Source organism: Dermacentor albipictus, chromosome 10 (assembly GCF_038994185.2).
Source record: "Dermacentor albipictus isolate Rhodes 1998 colony chromosome 10, USDA_Dalb.pri_finalv2, whole genome shotgun sequence".
Taxonomy (NCBI): domain Eukaryota; kingdom Metazoa; phylum Arthropoda; class Arachnida; order Ixodida; family Ixodidae; genus Dermacentor; species Dermacentor albipictus.
In genome coordinates, this window is record NC_091830.1 from 42,912,926 (window position 1) to 42,937,775 (window position 24,850).

Consider the following 24,850-nt stretch of genomic DNA (forward strand, 5'->3'; position numbering starts at 1 on the left):
AGCTGGATCTTGCAAACCAATATGCAGCCTTCGTACCGCGAGATGAAGATGGCATAGAGACAATGAACGAAACCGTAACCAGGATGGTTTCAAAAGAAACATCTGAAGTGTGAGCTAACACACCAAGGCAACCAGTAGGTAAGCTCTCCCAAGCAACGAATGGCCTAAAAAAGAAACGAGAAGGAACAAAACTGTCCGACTCAAAGTGTCAGATAGAATTCTTGGAATTGTCAGAACTGATCAACAAGGAGAAAATAAAGGATATTCGAAATTGTAGAGTGAGAAAGACTGAGGAAGCAGTAAAACATGAATGCTGCATAAAATCATTGAGAAGAAAACTTGGCATAGGACAAGCCAAGATGTACGGCCTGAAAATAAGCTGGGTAACATCATCAGCAATTTCGAATATATAGTAAAGCATCGGAACAATTATACACTGACCTCTACAATGGGCATAGCAGCCAGGATACTTCGATTGGAAGTAGTATAGAACAGGTTGCAGAGACTCTATCTATAACTTGCGAGGAATTTAGAAAGGCCTAAAAGACATGAAAGGAGGAAAGGCGGCAGGAGAACAAGGAATCACAGTCGATTTGATCAAAGATGGAGGAAATATTATGCTTTAAAAGCTTGCGGTGCTCTATACGAAATGTCTCAGGACTTCAAGGACCCCAGAGAAATGGAAGAATGCCAACAGTATTCTAATCTAGAAATAGGGAGACGTAAAAGAAGTGAAAAATTAGAAGCTCATTAGCTTATTTTCAGTATTGAAGAAAATATTCATTAAGATCATTCACAATATACAGTGAAAGCTCGTTAATTCGAACTTCAATAATTCGAATTTATGGATAATTCGAACTGTACGATTTGGTCCGGCCAAGCTCCATATAAGTCTATGTATAAAAAAGTCCGTTAATTCGAACGCGAGAAGGTTTCCTCACGGATAATTCGAACTACGCTCGCCTGGCACACGGCCAGAGAAATGCGCCTACTGCCTACACACAAGGCTGTATTGCCTCCGAAACAGAACTCCTCCCACCGAACATACGAGCCCAGATCTCTGTGTCCCCAATCCCTAAAAACATGAGCGAGAAATACCACAGACAGCGGCGCCTTGCACGGGCCAGGACACTCGAACGCAGGTTCGGTAGAAATCCGGAGGTTTATTACACGGACGCGTGCAAACAGGATAGCAAAACTTTCACTGTGGTAGCCACAAACGCACAAACTACTATTTCCGCAACAGTCAGAACAGGGTCGGTGGCCACAGCAGAGGCTACTGCGGTGGCTCTGGCTATACGTGACGCTGAAAATAGAGCACGTTCTGCGGTAATACTAACCGACTCGCAGTCGGCATGTCGCCTTTTCATGGCAGGCACCCTGCCCAAACTCACCATCAAAATCCTAGGAAGAATTCTCGCGGAACACCACGCTATTACGTGGTGTCCGGCGCACGCCGGAGTGACGGGTAACGAGAGGGCGGACCGCCTCGCTCGAGAATATAGCATCCGAGCGACGGAACGCACTCTCGTAGAATCCCCGATCACAGCAAAAGATATCTTAGAGGCACAGAGACGAGGAAGGCAACAATATAGCTTTCCAGACACATCCTTGGACTCAGCGCAAATGCGGGACTGGCGCCGACTACAAACCCGTACATACCCACACCTACTCCTACTACACCACATACACCCCACCCGGTATCCCAACACTTGCCCTTGGTGCGGAGGGCGGCCATCTCTTGACCATATCACATGGTCGTGCCAGAGTCGGCCACAAGAAATTCAATCACCCCTTATGGGGCAAAACTCCAACAGTAGGCAGTGGGAGGTGTGGCTAGCCAGCACGGTGCGGGAGGACCAATTGGCCCTTCTCGACCAAGCCCGGCGTGCCGCGATCGCCAGTGGGGCCCTGGACTGAGGGACCCACCCACTGGACCTGAATGTGATTTTTCTTTCTTTTTAAATAAAAGTTTTATACTACTACTACTACTTGCCTCCGAAACGGAGAGAACGGCGAGGGAAGGCAAAATCGGACAAAAATCTAACCGACGCGGGGTCAGCCACAAGGCAGCGGCGGCTGCCGCCTCTCCGTTCTACGTAACCTCGGAGACTTCTTGCCCGTTGCGAATCTCGGAGGCTTTGCAAATCTTGTACAGCTGCTAATGTTGTGCAGAGATGGCACGGCAAGCTCCAAAACACAGCGAATCAAGTGCGTCGCAGCTGCGCTTGCAATCAAGAACCAACGAATCAGGGCCTTCGCCACCTTCACATGTTCAGCGTCTTTGTCTCGGCAGACTTCTTCGGTTGTGCAGCTGTTTTCAGTTAGGAGGTATCGGCCGTCGCGATTCATTGGGATGGTGTTAAGCCTGGGCTAACGTTCGTTTCGGTGGACATCGGTGGTGTGGCACAGTCGGACCCAGAGCTTCGACTTGAAGATGGCGTGTGCCAGCGGCACACGCCATCACTTTCTGACACGCCAAATTTCTGACATGCTCTACTGCTTCCAAATCGCAGTGTACTGTTGCCCTCCTTCACTTTCGTTAGTTCGAACTTTCGTTAATTCGAACTGAAGCGGCTTCCCCTTGCGGTTCGAATTAACGAGCTTTTACTGTAGTAAGGGCAACACTTGAATACCATCAACCAAGGAAAGAAGTCTTGCTTAAGGAAGGGATACTGTACAATGGATCACATCAATTGTACAAAATCACGTATTCAGGTACATCACAATCACAAAATCACAAAATAGCTAATTGAGACATCTGCAGATCCCAACCAGTCTCTATATATGGTTTTCCTCACAGAGCCATTGCTTCATCAAGGAATACATGAAGCTAACGTATATATCTTGGAAAATATTTACAAAGAATCCGCAGCTACCCTAATTCTCCAGAAGGAAAGTAGGAAGATACCTGTAAAGGGGTCAGACAAGCAGAAGATCTCTCCAAGGTTATTCACTCTATGCTTTGGAGAAGTATTCAAGGTAATAAATTGGGACAGCTGAGGAGCAAGGATAAAAGGCGTATATCTCAGTAACCTTAGTTTTGCAGTCGATATTATAGTTTTCAGCAACACTGGGGACGAGTTACAGCAAATCATTGAGGACCTTAGCCCAGATAGTGTAAGAGTGGGGTTCGTTATCAAAATGCAGGACAACAACATAATGATCAATAGCATGGCAAGGGAAGAAGAGATGAGGACAGACAGCCAGCCTCAATAGTCTGTGAAGGAATACCTAGTCCAAAACCCACAGGGGACTCTGAGCATGAGAAGTTAATTTACAGAATAAGAATGGGTGTGAGCGCGTACGGCAAACAATCTCAGGTCCTGACTTAAAGCTTAACATTATCACTAAAAAATTGGAAGCTTATCAAGGTTAAGCCCAGTGGATGTGAATCATCCACTGGGCTTAACCTTAGCGTATCCTTAGCGTTTGGAGGCATCTTGACCGCATACACACCCGGCGCAAAGACGCTGGCGCGGTTGCGGGCACAGAGACTGACGCGACGGCGGGCGCGTGCCGCTTCATCCCTGGCGTGACATCACATATCACGTGATGCAGCGATGGTGGCGCCGCCGCCGCGTCGCGCGCGACGGCGCGAACCGAAGCGTGGAGGCCTCCGCCGGGCGACGTCCGACGGCGCGATATGAGGCCCCAACTGCAGCCGGTGTGACGTCATCACGTGACGTCACATCATGTGATCTCACTTCAGGGTCAATGGTGGCCACCGCCGGGAGGCGACCGACGGCGCGATATGAGGCCCCATCTGCAGCCGGTGTGACGTCATCACGTGACGTCATATCACGTGACCCCACTTCAGGGTCAATGGTGGCCACCGCCGGGCGTCGCGCGAAGGCCCGAAACCTACGTTAATATGCTTCGCATAAAAGGAGGTGTACAACCAGTACATTCTACCGATGCTTACATATGGGACAGAAACTTGGAGACTGACCGAGAAGCTCTAAAACAAGATAAAAAACGCACAAAGAGCGATTGAACGAAGAATGATAATCTTAACGTCAATAGACAGGAAGAGAGCGGTGCGGATCAAGGAGCAAACCAGGACAGGCAATATTCTAATTGACCTTAGAGAGGCAAAGGCGAAGCGTGGGTCTAAAAATTAAAATGCAGAAAACTAAAGTAATGTTGTACAGTCTCGGAAGCAAAGAGCAGTTTACGATAGGGAGTGAGGCACTGGAAGTGATAAGTGAATACATCTGCTTAGGAGAGGTAGTGACTGCGGATGGGGATCATGAGACTGTGCATGAGGATGGCAATGTGGCCTACAAAAGCGAAGGCTTTTAAACGGCGATCAGCAGATTTTTAAATCTAAGCTCCAATCTAACAGTCTCCGCTATTCAATTTTTATGCGCTTCAAGGATTCACTTTTGGAAATTGTGCGATATTTGCTTCTTTCGAATATCGGAGCCACGAGAGAGAGTACCGGTGGAAGTAAGGAACATTACGAAGAATCCTGCAGCAAACAGGGACTAGAGCTTTTATTGCTGCTCGCCAACATGGGACATCTGCTCAATAATTTCATTAAGCATGACGAACTCTTAGGCAGCATATATATAAATTTCTTGTTTCGATGTATAATTTTAACCAGTTTCACCACGTCAGTATCTCCTTACAACAGGATGCGGTTCTGTAACTTCAGGATTCCTTCCTTTAAGGAACACAACGTTGATTGTGCATCTGGTGACGGGCTGTTCACTTGTTTTATTGATAAATCCAATGCTCTGTTACTAACGTACAAGCTCCGGAATCATTAGTACGCCCAAAACTGCGTTATATATTTATTCAGTATGCCAAACAAATGTAAACATGAGCATTTTTTTCACCCAACGAACTCAGCGCAAAATTCATGATTATTTGTTTTTTTTAATGACGAAACGTTCGTCGTTCGGATCCTCTGTTTTTTAAAAGTTTCATATTGGGCGCGATCCTTAAGTTTCGCTATTGTTAAACTTCTCATACTGTAGAATGTACCCAGTCGCAAAAAAGAACTTATCTATGCATATGTTATATATGGTACCGTAATTATGTCGTCAGTGCTATCGGGCTTGTTTTTTATTTAAAAGTAACTTTTTCGTCTTTGCTGCAGATTTGGTGTGGACAAAATCATTTTTACTACTGATGACTACAAAATAATGAATGCTACATTTGCGTACGTATTTTTTTGTTTGTTATGAAGCAAGCAGACATGAGCGGTGTGCTATACTTGCCTCTCACTGCCGTCTTTCCGGTAGGAGCGAGCAAATGAATCATTATTTTAGTACAGTCTGTTTTACTGAGTGTTTTAGATAACTCGTGCCAAGAGTTAAAATAAAATGTACGTGTGTGCTGCGACAATACGAGCAACTTAGGAATGCATACTGCCGTCTTGAGCAACTTGCTATTATCTTACTGTGAGCCTAAATACGTTGTTACGAAAATTACCTTGCCTATTACAATGAACTAAATTTAAGATCTGAATTGGAGAAATTGTGGAGGTCCGCAGAAATATCTGAGTAATTTACTTCAGTGGTGATGGCTGCTTAAGTTTAAGTTATCTTAGACTGAAATAAAGAACGCGCGAGAGTTGAGAATGTATCACGTGACTAAGACTTTGCACGTAGCGACATTACTTCCTGCAAACGTACTGCCAATAAAATCTTTCCTATCGATTAAACTAAACGAAACTGACGTTCTTAGGAGATTTCCTGGTGGTACTTGACTAAGTACGTCATGTAGTCATAAGAAATTTGGAAATAGATAGGGAACGCTGTTCATAAATATAGGACAGTCCTCGCCCTATGATGACGCGTATTTTTTATGGTCGATAATATTCACCCGGCTGCAATGTTCCATGACAACCATTGATTTTGTAAATGCTTAAATCTGGGTGTTAGTATTTTGCTAGACATACCACATTGGGCAACGTTGCCCCGATACTGTCATACTCTCCTGGCATGAAACGAGTGCTTTCAGCAAGAGCAGCGACGTTTCCAACTAACTGATCACCATATCTATTCCAAATGTTACCAGGAAAATAGCCACGTAGTGAATAAACACTGTTGTTGGGGAATAATTCTGGATTCTCAGTTCTTTAGCTAGTTCAGCAATGGTAGCCATTGTAGAAAACAAGCCAATCCTGAGACATAAAGTAGTAATAAGCCGTGGTTGCTTAGTGGCTATGGTGCTGGGCTGTTAAGTGCGACGTCACGAGACCACCTCCCAGCCACGGCGGCCGCATTTCAATGCGGGCGAAAGGTGAAAAATCCTTGTGCATAGATTTAGGTGCTCGGTAAACAAACCTAGGTGGTTGAAATATTCGGAGTCCCCCACTACGGCGTGCCTCATAATCAGAAGATGGTTTTGCCAAGTAAAACCCCATAATTTATTTTAACATGAACTATTGCGCAAGATGTGCTACCGCTACAACTGCATAGGACATGAGTAATAGGAATAAAACTAATCTGTCGTTGAAAAAGGCGAAGCTTACATTGGGTCCTTGTTAGTTTAAACTGCTGCTCAAAAGAGAGACAACTGTCAAGATGACCCCATATACATATTCTTCAAATTTATGAAACGCAGGTGCCCCAGCATTTCGGGAACGTCGGAGAGTTTTCTCCCAGTATCTTCGTAGCGGGCAGCTGTGCTGCACTCACAACAGATGCAATATGAGCGGTTGAGTTATGTGCAGGCTTAAAAGGTGTGCAACGATGGGGACATCAGGAATAACACAGCTACAGAAAAGTTAGGGGACGCTTACATTGCGCCACTATTTATGTGACTGCTTCTCACAAGTGTTTCAAATCAGAACGTTTTTACTGAAGCTTACGAAAAATGTAAGTCACCCTAAAACACGGCTGAAAGGTAGGACTCAAAGTTAGTGCTTTTCGAAAGGAAAGGGGCCAGCCTAAAAAAAATATACAACGCGTTCTGGAATTTGGCTACACAGTAGAGGCGGGTCACATTAATATGATTCATCACAAAAATTAACACGCCCTGCAATGTGTTGGCTCACACCGCATCTTCTTGCGGTTCACATACACCGGCAGATATCGTGTATTAATTGTGAAGAATAAAAGGGACAATGCAGGAAATATTACAGTCGCTCTATTCTGTTGCTAATAGACAGCAACTATTCAGAAATCCCTATAACATTTTACTCCATTCTTGCCTCCTCTTTTGCATTTGCTATCTTTGGTTATCTGCTCGAAGTTGAAGTAATTTTTAGCGCCTTCATCCACACCGGCTACCTTGCTTCGTAGGGTAAGCACCGCCAAAATACACGTTAAACACAGAAACATGCTCGACGCAGTCACATACCACGAACATTTGTGAATTTCTGCAAATCAGGTAAATAAGCCGCACATTAGAATAGAACACCACTTTCAGACACTTACGTTAGAGGAGTTATAAAAATGTTTCGCAGTTATTAGTGTGGAAGTCCTATTTTTCTAATTCGTCTTGTATTTAACTATACTGACCCTTTGTTGTATATGTTGCTGCCTGTAAAACGGGGCCATGTAGCACGTCGTTTTGCTGGCTTTGTGTTCGTGGTCCTCAGCACTAGTTGTATGTTGAAATAAATATGATTTGATTTCTTTTGAACGTACGCGATACTTTTAGAGCAAACTTACGTAACTACACATAGCTATGCATAACGCAGAATGTATCGTATAACAAAATCATATGTCTCCTACACAAATGCGAGCATAGTATTTGTGTATTCATCAAAGCACACTTATGCATATTATTTCCATAATTCATCACAACTAATCCATACTGTGCACATAAGTAAATACTTTTAGTGAAGTCGTATAGGTTTTTGTTTGTTTCGTTTGAATGTTTGTTTTCTATTGCGTTAACATTGTTAGAGACTTTTCCTTCATTTTAACCAGCTACCATTTGCATAATTTCTTGGTACACCTTCTTTTGCTACTTCACACAGTCATTTTGTTTCATTTATTGCGTTATTTGTATTGTTACATATTTGTTCTTTCATGTTTACTCGCTAACAATGTATAATTTCTTAGTACACCTATCTTTTTGCTAATTCGCTGTATCCTCTCTTCACGAAATACTCCTTCGGTAGCCTGTGAGGTCTCTTAAAAATAAATAAATAAATAAATAAATAAATAAATAAATAAATAAATAATAGTGGTCCTTGTCAGAGCTTAGCAATTCAGCCAGATCAAGGTAGCTTAAGGCAAACTCTCTTGGCTTCGCTAAATATATTGTCGGTTGTCTCTGTTACAGGAATTGCAAACTCAAAAACGGAAAGGAAAAGAAAAAGAAAAAGAAATGAAGAGGAAGAAAAGGGAAAGGGATCGAAAAAGGCAATGAACATTAGAAAATGCCGGGCCAAAATAACAGTACGATGCTAAAAATAAACACAAATATTTATGGTAACTCCTATTTCATTGCACACTGACAACTTCATTTTGCAAATATTTTTTTTGCATTAGAAATAAAATCAACCCGTACGTAAAAATAAAAGTTTTGACAAGGGTCCTATATGGTTATGTGCAAAAAATCAAGTGCCGTGTGCGTTATAGACAAATAACAAGACTAATTTTAAATATTGCAGCACTGCGAAGGTGCTGTAGTAAGACCAATCAAAAATGCGACAACTAACCAGCCCACTATGCAATTACACCAAGCTCGGTCCCCATTCAAAGTATTTATTGCGTAACTCTTGTTAGTACTGCGCTTCTGCCTACTCATCGCAGTTAATGTCACGAGAAATTTAAAAAAATCTGGTATCTAAGTGGTCATGCAACTGAACTCCTACAAACACTTTGCGTCTTCTTTCCACGGAAGCCTATCGACACCGAAATCCCCCTGGTTGACCTTAAGAAACACAGATATTGTAGTCTTGCTTTATTTTTTTCTTGGCTGTAAATAAGGTTCCGTGCTTTCAAATGACAGAAGAATAGTGGCAAGCAGGGGAACGCACAATATGTACGACTATAAAAGCGTTTTTGCCAGAAGTATTGCCTTCTTTTCCCGCGTAGTTTGTGTCGTGTAGACACAAGGTGCTCACCTGAGAGCGAGAAAACACGCTACTCTGGCTGCGGTTGCAGGTGCCCCGGTCATCTGTTGTGCTGCTACATCGGGCACACAATAATTAGCAGCATAGCAGATGACACAGTGACAGAACGTAGACATATTCCGCCATAATGATCTCTTCCTCCAAAGTGACGACGATCTGCGTCATGGCGTCGCAATCAATATGACTTCTAGGAAAGAATGCTGTAATTGTTCTAAACGAAAAAAATAGGTTGTAAACTATTGAGTGCTTTCAAGCTGACCAGTATTTCTTTCAATTTTTTTGAAGTTTTTCGAGGTCCGAGTCCTTCAATTAGCGGACAAAAATGAGAAGTAAAGCTGTTTTAGTGCTCCTTTAGTGGGAATAAGATCTGCATTATTTTTACAATTTTGAAAGTTATTATTTTCTTTCAGGAATACTATACGAAGTCATACCTGCTGTTTCTGCAAAACCACAAGAAGGAAAAATGAAGCTTCAGTGAAAATAAATTCATAAATTTTAAAAGCTACCGTATTTTTTAAGATGCTGTCCCTATTGAAAAAACCTATACGATTTTGCGTGGGACCCGCGCGACTTCATACAGGACCGATGTCTTTTAATACAAGACCGATATGAATTCACAAAGGAATAATTTAGGAGCTATGCATAAGCAACAAGGCTGATATATAGGACCAATATGGATGATGGATGAGCAAAAAATGGCTGTGGCTTAGGTAAGGTTAAGCCCAGGATGCGAAGCATACTAGCCTTTATTTTAGTTGTTGAACCACTGTTTAGCCTGGTGAACTGCTGTTGCTTGGATATATTTGGTTCGGCTAGACGAAGAAACAACTCATGCATTACTTCTTCGCCTTCAAGAGTGGAACGCGACAGCGTTCCCGTCGACCCGCCAAGGGGTGTAAGACAATGGGCTACAGGGCAGCGACTACGCGCCCCGCATTGGACGCGGTGAGCGTCGAGCAAAGCAGCGTTCGGCGCGGCAACGAAATGTGCGCCTGAGCAAGAGACGCACGCCTTAGAAACAGCGCGTTTCTAAGGCAACACCGCATTCACTAGAGGCGCTTTTGTACCGCTTTGAAGCGTTGTACTCGTGGCTCAGTGGTAGCGTCTCCGTCCCACACTCCGGAGACCCTGGTTCGATTCCCACCCAGCCCGTCTTGCAAGAGTTGAGCCAAAGCCACTTCTCCTCTGTCGTGACGTCACGGTGTCACGTGATTTCATGGTCACCGCCGCGCCTGAGGAGCTGGGTTGAGCCCTCGTAATATGCTTCGCATAAAACCCATTTAGGGCTCGCATACCTGAATATCCAAGAAGCAGGCTGGAGACAAGGCAGTGGGGGAATATGGCGTAGGCACTAGGAATAGTAGGGGAGAGTTATTAGTAGAGTTTGCGGAACAGAATAATATGGGGATAATGAATACCTTCTTCCGCAAGCGGGATAGCCGAAAGTGGACGTGGAGAAACCCGAACGGCGAGACTAGAAATGAAATAGACTTCATACTCTGCGCTAACCCTGGCATCATACATGATGTGGACGTGCTCGGCAAGGTGCGCTGCAGTGACCACAGGATGGTAAGAACTCGAATTAGCCTAGACCTGAGAAGGGAACGGAAGAAACTGGTACATAAGAAGCCGATCAATGAGTTAGCGGTAAGAGGGAAAATAGAGGAATTCCAGATCAAGCTACAGAACAGGTATTCTGCTTTAACTCAAGAAGAGAACCGTAGTGTTGAAGCAATGAACGACAATCTTGTGGGCATCATTCAGGAGTGTGCAATGGAAGTCGGTGGTAACTCCGTTAGGCAGGATACCAGTAAACTATCGCAGGAGACGAAAGATCTGATCAAGAAACGCCAATGTATGAAAGCCTCTAACCCTACAGCTAGAATAGAACTGGCAGAACTTTCGAAGTTAATCAACAAGCGTAAGACAGCTGACATAAGGAAGTATAATATGGATAGAATTGAACATGCTCTCAGGAACGGAGGAAGCCTAAAAACAGTGAAGAAGAAACTGGGAATTGGCAAGAATCAGATGTATGCGTTAAGAGACAAAGCCGGCAATATCATCACTAATATGGATGAGCTAGTTCAAGTGGCTCAGGAGTTCTATAGAGATTTATACAGTACCAGTGGCACCCACGACGATAATGGAAGAGAAAATAGTTTAGACGAATTCGAAATCCCACAGGTAATGCCGGAAGAAGTAGAGAAAGCATCGGGAGATATGCAAAGGGGGAAGGCAGCTGGGGAGGATCAGGTAAAAGCAGATTTGTTGAAGGATGGTGGGCAGATTGTTCTACAGAAACTGGCCACCCTGTATACGCAATGCCTCATAACGTCGAGAGTACCGGAATCTTGGAAAAATGCTAACATAATCCTAATCCATAAGAAAGGGGACGCCAAAGACTTGATAAATTATAGACCGATAAGCTTGCTGTCTGTTGCCTACAAAGTATTTACTAAGGTAATCGCAAATAGAATCAGGAACACATTAGACTTCTGTCAACCAAAGGACCAGGCAGGATTCCGTAAAGGCTACTCATCAATAGACCATATTCACACTATCAATCAGGTTATTGAGAAATGTGCGGAATATAACCAACCCTTATATATAGCTTTCATTGATTACGAGAAAGCATTTGATTCTGTCGAAACCTCATCAGTCATGCAGGCATTACGGAACCAGGGTGTAGACGAGTCGTATGTAAAAATACTGAAAGATATCTACAGCGGCTCCACAGCCACCGTAGTCCTCCATAAAGAAAGCAACAAAATCCCAATAAAGAAAGGCGTCAGGCAGGGAGATACGATCTCTCCAATGCTATTCACAGCGTGTTTACAGGAGGTATTCAGAGACCTGGATTGGCAAGAAATGGGGATAAAAGTTAATGGAGAATACCTTAGTAACTTGCGATTCGCTGATGATATTGCCTTGCTTAGTAACTCAGGGGACCAACTGCAATGCATGCTCACTGACTTCGAGAGGCAAAGCAGAAGAGTGGGTCTAAAAATTAATCTGCAGAAAACTAAAGTAATGTTTAACAGTCTCGGAAGTGAACAGCAATTTACAACAGGCAGCGAGGCACTGGAAGTCGTAAGGGAATACATCTACTTAGGGCAGGTAGTGACTGCGGATCCGGATCATGAGACGGAAATAATCAGAAGAATAAGAATGGGCTGGGGTGCGTTTGGCAGGCATTCTCAGATCATGAACAGCAGGTTGCCATTATCCCTCAAGAGAAAAGTGTATAATAGCTGTGTCTTACCAGTACTCACCTACGGGGCAGAAACCTGGAGGCTTACGAAAAGGGTTCTACTCAAATTGAGGACGACGCAACGAGCTATGGAAAGAAGAATGATAGGTGTAACGGTAAGGGATAAGAAAAGAGCAGATTGGGTGAGGGAACAAACGCGAGGTAATGACATCTTAGTTGAAATCAAGAAAAAGAAGTGGGCATGGGCAGGACATGTAATGAGGAGGGAAGATAACCGATGGTCATTAAGGGTTATGGACTGGTTTCCAAGGGAAGGGAGGCGTAGCAGGGGGCGGCAGAAAGTTAGGTGGGCGGATGAGATTAAAAAGTTTGCAGGGACGGCATGGCCACAATTAGTACATGACCGGGGTTGGAGAAATATGGGAGAGGCCTTTGCCCTGCAGTGGGCGTGACCAGGCTGATGATGATGACCTGAATATAGGACGCCTATGCGTAGTATATATGACCGATATGCCCGGCCAATGGACCTATATAGGATCTATCTGGCTGAGTATAGGTGTAATATAGGACTCGCATGGAAGCGCTAGGACCGATATGTGCGTTTTTTTTCCGATCATGGAGAATAATAAAAAAATCACCTACGGCTGACCGCGTAACTGTATTCCTGGAGTTGAATTATGGAAGCAGCTAACGTTATTGCACAAGAAGCCGAAATGCATAATTGAATAATTCAATAAAATTCACTAATTAACGTTCTATTTATTGACTTTCCAGCACATTTAGCAATTTAGGAATTGCAGCCGAGGAGTTCTCACGGTGAATCCCCGCGGATCGACTGCTAACCCGACATAAAACGAAATTAGACAAACCAAAGTACGTTGTAAGCGCATTGGGGTTTCTATCGCCAATCTGCAGGTCCGCACCAATCTGGACTAATCTGGTCTGCACCAAGAAACACTAAACAAAACTGCCCGTAAGCAGCCGCGTTCGTTTGCTGGAATGCAGCGACTGGATCACTTGGGCTACAAACGTATTGAACGCAGCTGCACATTTCTGGCACATACCACACTGATGCGACTACAAGCATGACACATTTCGACAGAATACGAAACATTACAGCATTGCTCTTCTGTACGAGGTTGAAAGAGTGACTTCCTTGAAATACGTGTTGCTGGCTCCTTTATTGTACCTATGAGGATTTTGCGCCCACCGTCACACTTAGAAGGTGTTTGAGGTTGGAAACATTCTTCGGCCGGCCATAGTTATGATATACCCTAAATGGCGCGCAGTGCGGCTCTGTCTAGCTAAATTTAATACGATTATGCATCTGGTAAAACTTATAAGTACTGGAAACACATCCTGTGCATGTCTCACTATTGCTTAGGCAGTTCATATTTTAGGCGATTTTATAATTTCGGTCCGAATGTAATTGCATCCAAAGACTGCTAAGTTTGCGTTTCGTGTGAGACAGTTTTGTAAGTATTCCCTTATGCTAAATTGTCAAATATGCTTTTGAGCCTACAGAAAGCGTATTAGGAGTGCTGCCCATACCCATAAAAGAAGCACCGCGCTAAAATTATGCATACCTTTAAAGACTCTTGCAATGAAGCGTATTGCAAATACGTACTCACAAGAGGCACAAACGTTGTGAACGACTGTGCGGAGTGGCTTTGTTTTCCGACGCGATCTCGACTACAAATTGGCGCACTTGGCCCACCGTTTTCAGTACTATTCTTGAGTTATTCTTTTGAGTTTTTATTGCAGGTACCACATTTTTCTCGCTGACTTTTTGATCTCGCATGCATTGTACACACATAGGACTGATTCGAGTGCTTCCGCTCGTGCAAGCAGTAAACAAATGGAGCATGTATACGGTACTCCTCCAGTTCCGTCTATTTTTCTCGTATTGTAGCCTGGGCATTTGTATTTTGATAGCCGTTATCGATACAGGTTGAATATACGTGTGTTCTATGATGTTGCCTGTTCCTAAGTGTGCTCGAATCTTCACGGTGATGGTTGAAAGAATATGTCATATCCGGAATTGCGTTTTGAGGCACTCAATAACTTTGCCTATGAGAGATCTACTACACATACACAAATAGCAAAAAAAAGTTACCATGAGTCGATCAAGATCGCTGCTTGACTCGTGACGAACAGTTGAATTTGGCTCAAACCAGTGGAAATTGGTCTTATCAGACGCTGTGATTTCCCCTTATCGTTTTATTTCTATATTTCAACTAAAGGCACAGTTACCTTCTACCAGGCATCATTTTCTATAGCGTAACTCCTTTTTTATTCTTTGGTTCTAGCTATAACGTAAAATTGTGCCTCACTTATATGAATGGTACACTCTAAGCGTATTGTACCGCTAAGGATGGAGAATTATATGACGGCTATTGCTCGCTCTCAAGGCTGCAGAAAATATTGTACAAGACAGCGAGCTGAGGTAGTAGCAGTGATGAGAAAAGGTGTAATCGTAATGGTCATAATAATATCATAATAATAGTCATAACCATAACGGAAAAATTCACTTTTCAAGCTCTACTTCTTTTGCAAGCATACAGTGCGAAGGATGGTGGTGCTGTTGCATAAATATTTAGTGTTACAGAACAAATGCAAAAATGTAGCCGGTGCAAATTATTTTAAAATAAATGGAAGATTGCTCTTTTTATTGATGTACCTCTCAACAACTTCTGTACTGTATGTTCTAGTTTTAGGCAATGTAACCTTCGAACCCTTAGTGAGTGAAGCAGCAAGGAAGAGCATATTGAGGGTTACCGTGTCTTCTAGATCAAGATATAATTCGGCATGCAACGGTCCATGCATTCAACATGCGAATTGATACTGTACTTTTGACGCCCTATCCTAAACACACCTTCTCACGCTTCCTTCGACGCAGACACATCTACATGTCGTGACTGTGCTGAAAGACGCCAAGGATGACATCATAAAGCGTTGATGCGCAGGTTCTTCAAGGCTGCGACGAAGTAGCGTCGTGCGATACATATCAAATATTCAGCGGTTGTGCCGAAGACATTACCAAACATACACTTCCGCAAATTTAAAGCGTGAAATACACGTCAAACTGCACACAAACCTCATGGTAGAGTGTATAAGCGTGACTGAACGAGGACGAAGAAAGAAACAGATACACAGACACAGCGCTTGTCTGTGTATCAGTTTCTTTCTTCGTCCTCGTGCAGTCGCGCTTGTACACTCTACCATGAATTCTAACCAACTAGCCCGCCAACGTGTTTTAACACAAACCTCAGCTATATATGGCACAGCCATAGCGGCGGGCAAATAAATATGAGCCGTACCAGCGTTTATCTTTACTCCATTAGTGAACATTTCGATGCCTCAAATTTTCAGAGCATGAGAAATTCACAATAATCAGTGCAAGTCACATTTTGATCAGTAAATAGACCTAACCGGCATTGTTTTATGAACACGTGAATGTGAACATGTTGGGACCATGTTTTTCAGAACGTGTGCTAGGAAAACAAACGCAAGGTATTCGAAATTGTTAAATAATAGGTGTATGTGAATATTCCAAATGTTCAGAAGGAATTGAATACCTGCTGTTCTTTGACCCTGGTTATCATGGGGGAAATGGTCCAATATTAGTTTTTTTAATTATATAAGGCCAAAAGAATGGTTAGGGTGTCCAGAGATATAAGTTTGGAAGTCGCAACAGTTCTAAATGATTCTGCTACAGTAGAGCTGCAGTTGTTGCACAAGAGCACCAGTTCCTGAGCGAGTAATCAGAGAACTTATTCTATAAAAAAGGCCCGCTTTTGAGCTACGTCCAAAGGAATATGCTCCTGTCCATTTCTTTATCTACACCGGGCTTGCATTGCTTTCAAAGAATATGCGATGCTGCAGTATTATAGTTCCACTTCAATGGCTAGGCCATTGGCCATTGGGCATTAGGATTACAGGAGTGCATGATTTCGGTTGTGTAAAAATCTGCGCAGTTACACACTGGTGCCGACTGCCTACCCCGCCACTGAGCACGAGGTCACGGGATCGAATCACGGTCACGGCGGCCGCATTTCGATGGGGGTGAAATGCGAAAACACCCGTGTGCTTAGATTTAGGTGCACGTTAAAGAACCCAGGTGGTCAATATTTCCGGAATCCCCCACTACGGCGTGCCTCATAATAGGAAAGTGGTTTTGGCACGTAAAAGCACATAATTTAATTTTACCTATTCCGCCACTCCGTTGAACCATCCGACTCCACTGAAACATACCCCGATACCTATGTCTTAGCAATTGCAGACTTCATCCATGTGGTCAACGAACAACGTAGACATCCATCGTTGCTCTCTCTTATTGACCATCTGCCATCCGGAACCCTTGAGTCCTCACTCACTATGTTCTTGCTTCAGGATAACGTTCTTTACCACCGCAACATGAACCCCGACAGCGCAGAACTCGTGCTAATTTTCCCGCGTCATCTAAACAGAAACGTCCTCATACGGTTTTATGATGCCCCAACTTCGGGGTACTTAGGCGTCTCCAGAACGTATGATCCCATACGATGACGTTTCTTCCGAGAGAGCCTTTATTGCTCTGCCAGTCGCTAGGTAACATCTCGTGACCTGTGTCTGTGGCGCAAGAAACCTTCGACTGAACCAGCAGGTCTCCTTCAGCCAACCGACGCACCATCCGAGCCGTCTTATCGACTGGTCCTGCACTTGCTGGGCCTCTTTAATTTCAATGAAATTTCCATCATTGCAGTCGCTACAGATTATACCACGTGATATACACTTACTGGAGCGTCGCGAACCAGTTGCGCCATGGACGTCTCGGATATCCTACTGTACGACGTTATCCTCCAACATGGTACTCCACGTCACCTACTCACGGATTACGGTCGCTACTTCCCGTCTCGTTTGCTTGACGATCTACCTCATCATGTGCTACAAATCAGAACTTCAACCCCCTCACATCACCCTAAAACCAATGGATTCACCGAACGTCTCAACCATACACTGGCCGACGTGCTTTTCCCATTTACGATTCTGATGATCACCGCTATTAGGACGTTGGCTTTCCGCTCGTCAAATTTGCATAAAACTCATCGCATTATGACACTGCCGGTTGCTGACCTTTCAATCATCGCTTTGACCGCCATCCCTTATTACCCTTTGACACCTTGCTCCCTTCTGATCCGGCATCCACGTCCACGGAAGGTGCCCTCACGTGTGCGCGTCACGCGCACAGTAGCACGCGCTAGGCTCTGACAATCGCAGACTGCACCAAAGTCCATTTAGCATCGTCGGCACCGGCACATCGCTTTTCCACCGCACTCGCTTGTCCTTGTCTGGCTCCCATCTCGTCGTGAAAAGGTAAAGTCTTGGTACGTCGGACCCTATAGCGTGCTGCGCCAGGTGACGGCTGCCACCTATGACATAACACCCATGGCATCCACTTCAACGATCTCACATCACAAAATGGCATCGTACATGTCTTCCGCCTGAAGCTTTACATCTGTGATGACATATTTTGACCACAACCAGCACCGGGACGGTGTTTCACCAGCCGGGGTTGAGGTCACGAAAAGTGGTGCAGAGAAAGACGTTGTAGCGGGGCTGGGTCAGAGTCTCCCCTGTCGGATCGAAACACCTGCTAAAACCTGTGTGCCCTGTGCAGTCTTCAGTAGCCAATTGCTAGCAGTTTACTGTTGCTTAAATACTCCCCTTAACGATAGGAAGAGGCCTGCCGATGGAAAAACAGAAATTTAGTTCAAGTTCAGAATTTTTCAGCGGACAAATATCTTTAACAGTAAGCTGCATTAGAGATGAAATTGCTTTTAGCAAATGTTGAAATTTGAGATGCTTTCGCACAGCTGTGTCTCGAGCGCTGCTTATAAAAAGTCTCTGTTTATTATACACTGCAGGTTTACAATTAAAATCACGTCGAGAGCGTGACAAAGGGAAGTATTTCGAACTCAACAGGAATAAGGGCGGCCTCAGGGTCGCTTCTACGGCGTGTTATTCTTTGCCAAGACAAAAGAGAAAGTAGAGAAGGAGTGCTAAGGAAGATAAATATGTGGATACGAGGAACAAATAACTACTGACCTGACCCATGGACATCTCACAGACGCGAGTAAGGACACATGCAGGCAGTATGTTCTTCCTGAATATTTGGGTGTGAGTAAATGGTCGCTGAAAAGGTTCCTTTCACCTTATTGTGACTCTAGTGTGCTACTTGAGTATTCGTTCAACTACACCTTCTCCTAAGCTTAATATGCAAGGTCACGAAGTTTGCGTAAAATTGTTTCCTTAAGAGTAAATATTCCAAGGCCTGCCAAAGCACATATCTGGCGCTATACAGCGAATATCTACAGTTCTGCGTTTGGAACACGGCGTTTTGTTTATAGGTACACCATTGTGTCTAACTTTGCTTTGAATATCTACTCTTGTAATTTAACTCTTTACCAAAGAAAGATTGACAGGAGTCGAATTTGTTTCAGAAACACTTTGACCACCCAAAATACAATCTTTGCACATACATTGACCGATTAGTGTACACAAAAGAAACATAACTGACGTTTCCTAAGAATTTATGCAATTTGAAGTCTCATTTGACAATATATGAGCGAAGAGCAGCACAGTTTTCGTTCTCTACTGTGCTCCTTGGCGGTCGTTGGAGCTGTGTGTGAGTAAGCTCGCGAAGCTTTTTTCTTTGGCTTAGTAATAGCGGGACGGGTATGTCAGTTGGCCGTGGAATATGAGGCTTCTGTTTGCAAAATGCGCCCCTTGTTATGGTGATGATAACATTAGTGATCGAGGTCATCTCGCTTTTCTTTAAGCACCAGTGTTGGTATGTTAAAGAAGAACATGACAGACGGTGTAAGGCTTGAAAACGTTTATTGCGAGCGTTCTTGCTATTGATGAAACCGGTACGCGCGGTAGCTCTGCGGCGCACCTGCTTTCTTTCCTGCTAGAAAATGTAACGCAAGCACCAGAGTTTTCGTATTGTCAGAACATAGTGCTCTTACGTTGAGGGGCCAAGGTTCGATGCCAGCATTAGGAAGAGGTCGAAAACAATTACCCGCCTCCGTGGTCCAAGATCAAATAATGAACAAAAGAATGATTCGTAACATAGTTATCTAGCTATGTGGTGCTTACATTTTACCTGTGTAAATCAACATTTACTTGATGCGAGCAAGCTTAAGGTGCATGTGGGACGAACCTTCTAAGCTGGTTTCACTGTGTTTATTTTATTAACACGCCCTTCTGGCAGTAAGTTCTAGAAAACGGAGCGAGACTGAGAAACCGCTTCATTGTACAAAAACAAACAATCGATGCCCTGTGAGCAGAGCGTTGCTTGGGCTATGATTCAGCACTAGAACAATAAGTTCTCTCGGAAACCATCGGTCGTTAAGGGTGATAGCATTGTCCAGCCACTCGCTGAAAAGGAGTGATAGGGCTGGGAGATTTGAGGGTTTGGGTATTGGGTTTTGCGTTGGATAGGACAGTGGTTGGAGAGGGGGCCGCCTTCAGTGAGCAGGGTGATCTGCTGAATATGTCAAAATAGTGTGCCCTGATGCCTTGTTTTCTCTGGATGTTGCTTAGAATATACTCTGCTCTCGTCCCTTTATGGATGCAAAGCTGGCAGTTTCGCTGGTGATAGAAGTTGATCACCTGAAGGTTGTTAGGGCGCTCGAGTAAAATATCGAATCAGTTAGAATTGCTCGAAGATTCTCTAACATCTGCTCATGACCGCGGATCCCGATGATATGTTCGAAGCGGTATAGACAGTCCTGTAACCTTTTTGTGATATGTTTAGGTAAATGGTCATGGATGAGTTTCCTCAGGCTGGCAATGAGTCAGTAAATATTGCCACCTGTAGTATTTGGCGCAGTGCAAAAGACGGGAAGAACAATAAGGAAGAAGAGCACGTGCTATCCCGCCCGCTCGATAGCCATGTCCCGCTGCCGTGTTTTTCGGCAGCCAGAAGCTTCATTAAGCATCGCGAGTCTTCTTTGAGAACAAGTGACAGATTAGTGGATGTGCGGGCTAGCACGGTGCGGTGCTTTCTTCTTGTCCTTCCTGCCTCTTCACTTGCACTGTTGAGCGATATCAGCTGAGCATCTATTCCGTGATACGTGTTACTTAAGTTTATTTATCGCTAATACTCTAATAATCCCGCCTTAGTCGTGTCAGTGACTGACATTAACTTACTAAGATTGTCCGAAGGGCTTGATGTTTTGCCGCTACGGTAGATCATACCACCGTTGTGTGTGTATATGTTGACGACACCTTTATTGGTGGCTTCTCGCGTGCTTTTTATTTAATGTCTCTAAATGCGTCACTGCATCAAGTGTTTACGACCGCAACTATTTGAATATGCCAAAAAACGTAAAGGTCTCTTGCAAGACTTCAAAAGGCGTAAACAGAAGTCGCTAGAGAACTTGCGCTTGAAATGCCAAATGGCCTGAAGAAGTCTTTCAAATTGTAGGGAAATGACCTACACGAACATTTAAATAAACAAAGCTGAAAGTACTGCTGAACTGACGTAGAAAATAATTTGCATGCCCTTTCCAGAAATCTTGAAGACGTCGCAGCGAAGCTGGGTGACGTAGTTAATCAACCTCCTTTGTGTAAATATTAAACCTGAAAGTAGCCGACGACGTGCGGTCGTAGTGAAGAAAATAAAAGGAAAAAAATTATAAGGCAGGTTAGTTATCATATTTATTTATTTAAATAGCTCTTTATTTGTGCCTAATGGGCCTCTGGCATAGGGCATTAAAATTTTTCCAATAAAACGACCGTATCTTTCATGGTTTGCAATTGCCAATATACATAAATGTGACAATTATAAAGTTTTTTTCTATCCATCCATACATCCAACCATCAGTGTGAGAAGCATGAAAACAGAACGCGATGCCATATAAATTGCCCGCGCATTCCATCCTTTTTGTGGAATTGACCAACACCTCCATCACAACGTTGTTCTACTAAGCAATGCATTTTCTTAAAGGTATGTAACTAGTTTTGTTATCTGTTTACACTCGGTATGATTATGATAGAGAGGCACATACCCAGTGACGCAAAGGGTATGAAAGACGTCCATTGAAGAACGACGCATTCCTCTTTGCACCAGCCAAGTGGCCGAGGTTGTAAAACAGTGTGTTTGAAGAGTGGTACATATCCTGTCACCCTAAGAGCCAACGAATTAGACCAGAGAAAATTTTGATGAGAAGAGCCACATACTAGCGTCTGAAGTTGCTCGGATGGTTGATTTTAAAGCATCTTCGCTGAGCACAGCATGCTTAGGCTTTACATTGTAGACAGCGAAATGTCTAGAGCCCCAAAGTAGAGGGAAAGCGGTTAGCTGAGTGTACAAGCACACCCCCCTCCACACACACACGCGCGCGCACACACACACACACATGCTCTTAGGCAGTCATGCTCAACTGGGTGTAGTTCTCAAATACCAATCACATCAAACTGTATGTATTGAAGTGGGGTTTATGTAGTTCGTTCGAGGGATCGCAGGTAGCTCTAGATACGAGTCCTAGCGCTTCGCACCAACAACCCGCGCTCGTGTCTCGCGCCGCAGCGGTGGCAGTCCGCACAGTGCCACATGCATATTACCCACTACAACTACAGTGCCACATGCATATTACCCGCTACAACTTCCCCCGGGGCGAAGAGGAGCCATCCTGGCGACCTAAGGCGATGATGCGATAAGGGGGTCGTGGTACGGCTTCAGGCGGCTGACGTGAACAGTCTCGCGGCCACGGCGGCGTTTGTCCGAAGATGGCGTCACCGGTTCGACCACATAATTCACAGGCGAAGTACACGCGACGATCCGGTACGGACCTTGATATTTCGGGGCAAGCTTTGGGCTAAGGCCTGGAGCTTGGAAGGGCAGCCGAAGCCAGACGTGAGAGTCCACGGCGAAGGACTGTGTGGGCTGATCGTTGTCGTGGCGATCTTTGCGGATTCCTTGGGTATCCGACGTGAACGAGCGAGCCAGTTGGCGGCACTCTTCAGCATGGCGAGCAACTTCGGAAAGAGGGGTGAATTCAGAGGCATCCGGGTGATATGGTAGTACGGTGTCGAGGGTAGTGGATGGTTCACGCCCATAAAGAAGGAAAAATGGTGAGAAGCCTGTGGTAGCCTGAACGGCGGTATTGTATGCGTACGTCACAAAAGGGAGGACATCGTCCCAATTGGAATGATCCGACGCAACATACATGGTGAGCATGTCCCCAAGGGTGCGGTTGAATCGTTCCGTTAGACCGTTAGTTTGTGGGTGATACGCCGTAGTGGTGCGGTGAATAGTGCGGCACGCGGCGAGTAGCTCATTAATAACTTCGGACAAGAAGACACGGCCTCGGTCACTGAGCAGTTCTCGCGGTGCGCCGTGCCGTAAGACGAAATGCCGTAAGATGAATGCGGCGACGTCGCGAGCAGCAGCCGAAGCAAGTGCAGCAGTCTCAGCATATCTTGTCAGGTGGTGTACTGCGACAATTATCCAACGATTTCCGGTAGCGCTGCATGGAAGAGGCCCATAAAGGTCGATGCCAACCCGATCAAAAGGACGTGCAGGACACGGTAAAGGTTGCAGAGGGCCTGTCGTATGAGAAGATGTCTTGCGTCGCTGACAGGCTGCACATGACCGAATGTATTTGCGGACATAAGAATACATGCCGCGCCAGTAGTACCGCTGGCGGAGCCGCTCGTAGGTTTTCAGGACGCCAGCATGAGCTTGTTGTGGGTCTGCATGGAAATACGTGCATACGTCGGAACGCAAATGGCGAGGGATGACTAGTAGCCATTTGCGACCGGCGGGCTGATAGTTTCGGCGGTACAAGATGGCGTCCCGTAGCACGAAGTGGGTGGCTTGGCGACGAATGGCTCGAGGGCATGTAGACGTTGAAGAACTGCTAAGAATGTCAATAAGAGAAACAATCCACGGATCTTTTCTCTGTTCAGACGGCATGTCAGTAACAGCAAGCGTAGCAACCGGGCACTCTGTGGATGAAGGTGGCCTTTCGTCGGATCGCATGGGCGCACGGGAGAGCGCATCTGCATCAGAATGTTGGCGCCCGGATCGATAAATGACGCGAATGTCAAATTCTTGGATCCGAAGAGCCCAACGTCCAAGACGCCCCGACGGGTCTTTCAGTGACGCAAGCCAGCAGAGCGCGTGGTGGTCTGTCACAACGTCGAACGGACGGCCATACAAGTAAGGGCGAAATTTGTTTAAGGCCCAAACAATAGCTAAACATTCTTTTTCCGTGACAGAATAATTGGATTCTGCCTTCGTGAGAGCACGACTCGCATATGCAACCACATATTCTGCAAAGCCAGGCTTCCGTTGTGCAAGGACGGCCCCAAGACCAACGCCGCTGGCGTCGGTATGAACTTCAGTCGGTGCACTCGGGTCGTAGTGGCGTAGAACAGGCGGTGAGGTAAGCCGACGACGCAAAGTGGTGAAGGCTTGGTCACACGCCGGATTCCAGTCGCGAAGGTCACCAGAGCCAGCCAGGAGCTTCGTCAGGGGAGCGATGATGCAGGCAAAATTGCGCACAAAGCGGCGAAAATAAGAGCAAAGACCGACGAAACTGCGGAGCTCTTTCACTGTATTCGGCCGCGGAAATTCTGCGACAGCACGAAGTTTGTCAGGGTCGGGAAGGACGCCGTCTTTGGACACGACATGGCCAAGTATGGTCAGCTGGCGGGCTCCGAAGCGGCACTTTTTCAAGTTAAGTTGAAGGCCGGCGGTGGTAAGGCAAGTAAGGACTTCGCGTAGACGAGAGAGGTGAGTGGTGAAATCAGGGGAGAAAACTACCACGTCGTCTAAATAACATAAGCATGTCTTCCATTTGAGGCCTCGTAGAAGATTGTCCATCATCCTTTCGAATGTCGCGGGTGCATTGCAGAGGCCGAATGGCATTACGGTAAACTCATACAGGCCATCAGGCGTAATAAAAGCTGTCTTGGAGCGGTCGGATTCATCCACTGGCACTTGCCAATAGCCCGATCGCAAGTCCAAAGAAGAAAAGAATTCGGCACCATGAAGACAATCTAAGGCGTCATCTATGCGCGGTAGAGGATAGACATCTTTTCGTGTAATCTTGTTGAGGCGACGATAGTCCACACAGAAACGAATCGAGCCATCTTTTTTCTTAATGAGTACTACAGGAGATGACCAAGGGCTGCAGGATGGCTTGATAACACCACGTTCAAGCATGTCTTCAACTTGCTCGGCGATGACACGACGCTCGGTGGATGACACGCGGTACGGACGCTGGCGTAATGGTGCGTGATGTCCCGTATCAATGTGGTGAGAGACGGTACTTGTGCGGCCTAATGATGCTTGGTTGCAGTCAAAAGAGGCGTGAAAATCATTTAAAAGAGTAATAAGCCGCTCACGTTGTGTCGGCTCGAGGTCAGCGGCAATAGAGCGACAAAAAACATCCGGTGGTACTCGGTTAGATGGCACATGGGGTGCCAGTGCTGTTACGTTGGCAGTATCCACGTCGTCGGGAACAGGGAAATGCACAATAACGTCAGCGTCCACAGTCTGGATGGTACCAATAGTCTCGCCACAGTGCAAAGCC

The 24,850-nt window shown here is 45.1% G+C and overlaps 1 protein-coding gene across 2 annotated transcripts in view; it reads left to right on the top strand.

The window, feature by feature from the left end:
• LOC135907426 (uncharacterized) overlaps window positions 1–24,850 on the top strand; it is a 130,740-nt gene that overhangs the window by 53,247 nt on the left and 52,643 nt on the right. Inside the window, exon 4 of one of the 2 annotated variants that reach the window (XM_070527695.1) lies at window positions 5,108–5,170. The exons of the other annotated variant lie outside the window; for it this stretch is intronic. Within the exon in view, the coding sequence (XP_070383796.1) occupies window positions 5,108–5,170 (63 nt within the window). The remainder of the gene's footprint in view (window positions 1–5,107; window positions 5,171–24,850) is intronic. 2 annotated transcript variants of the gene reach the window in all.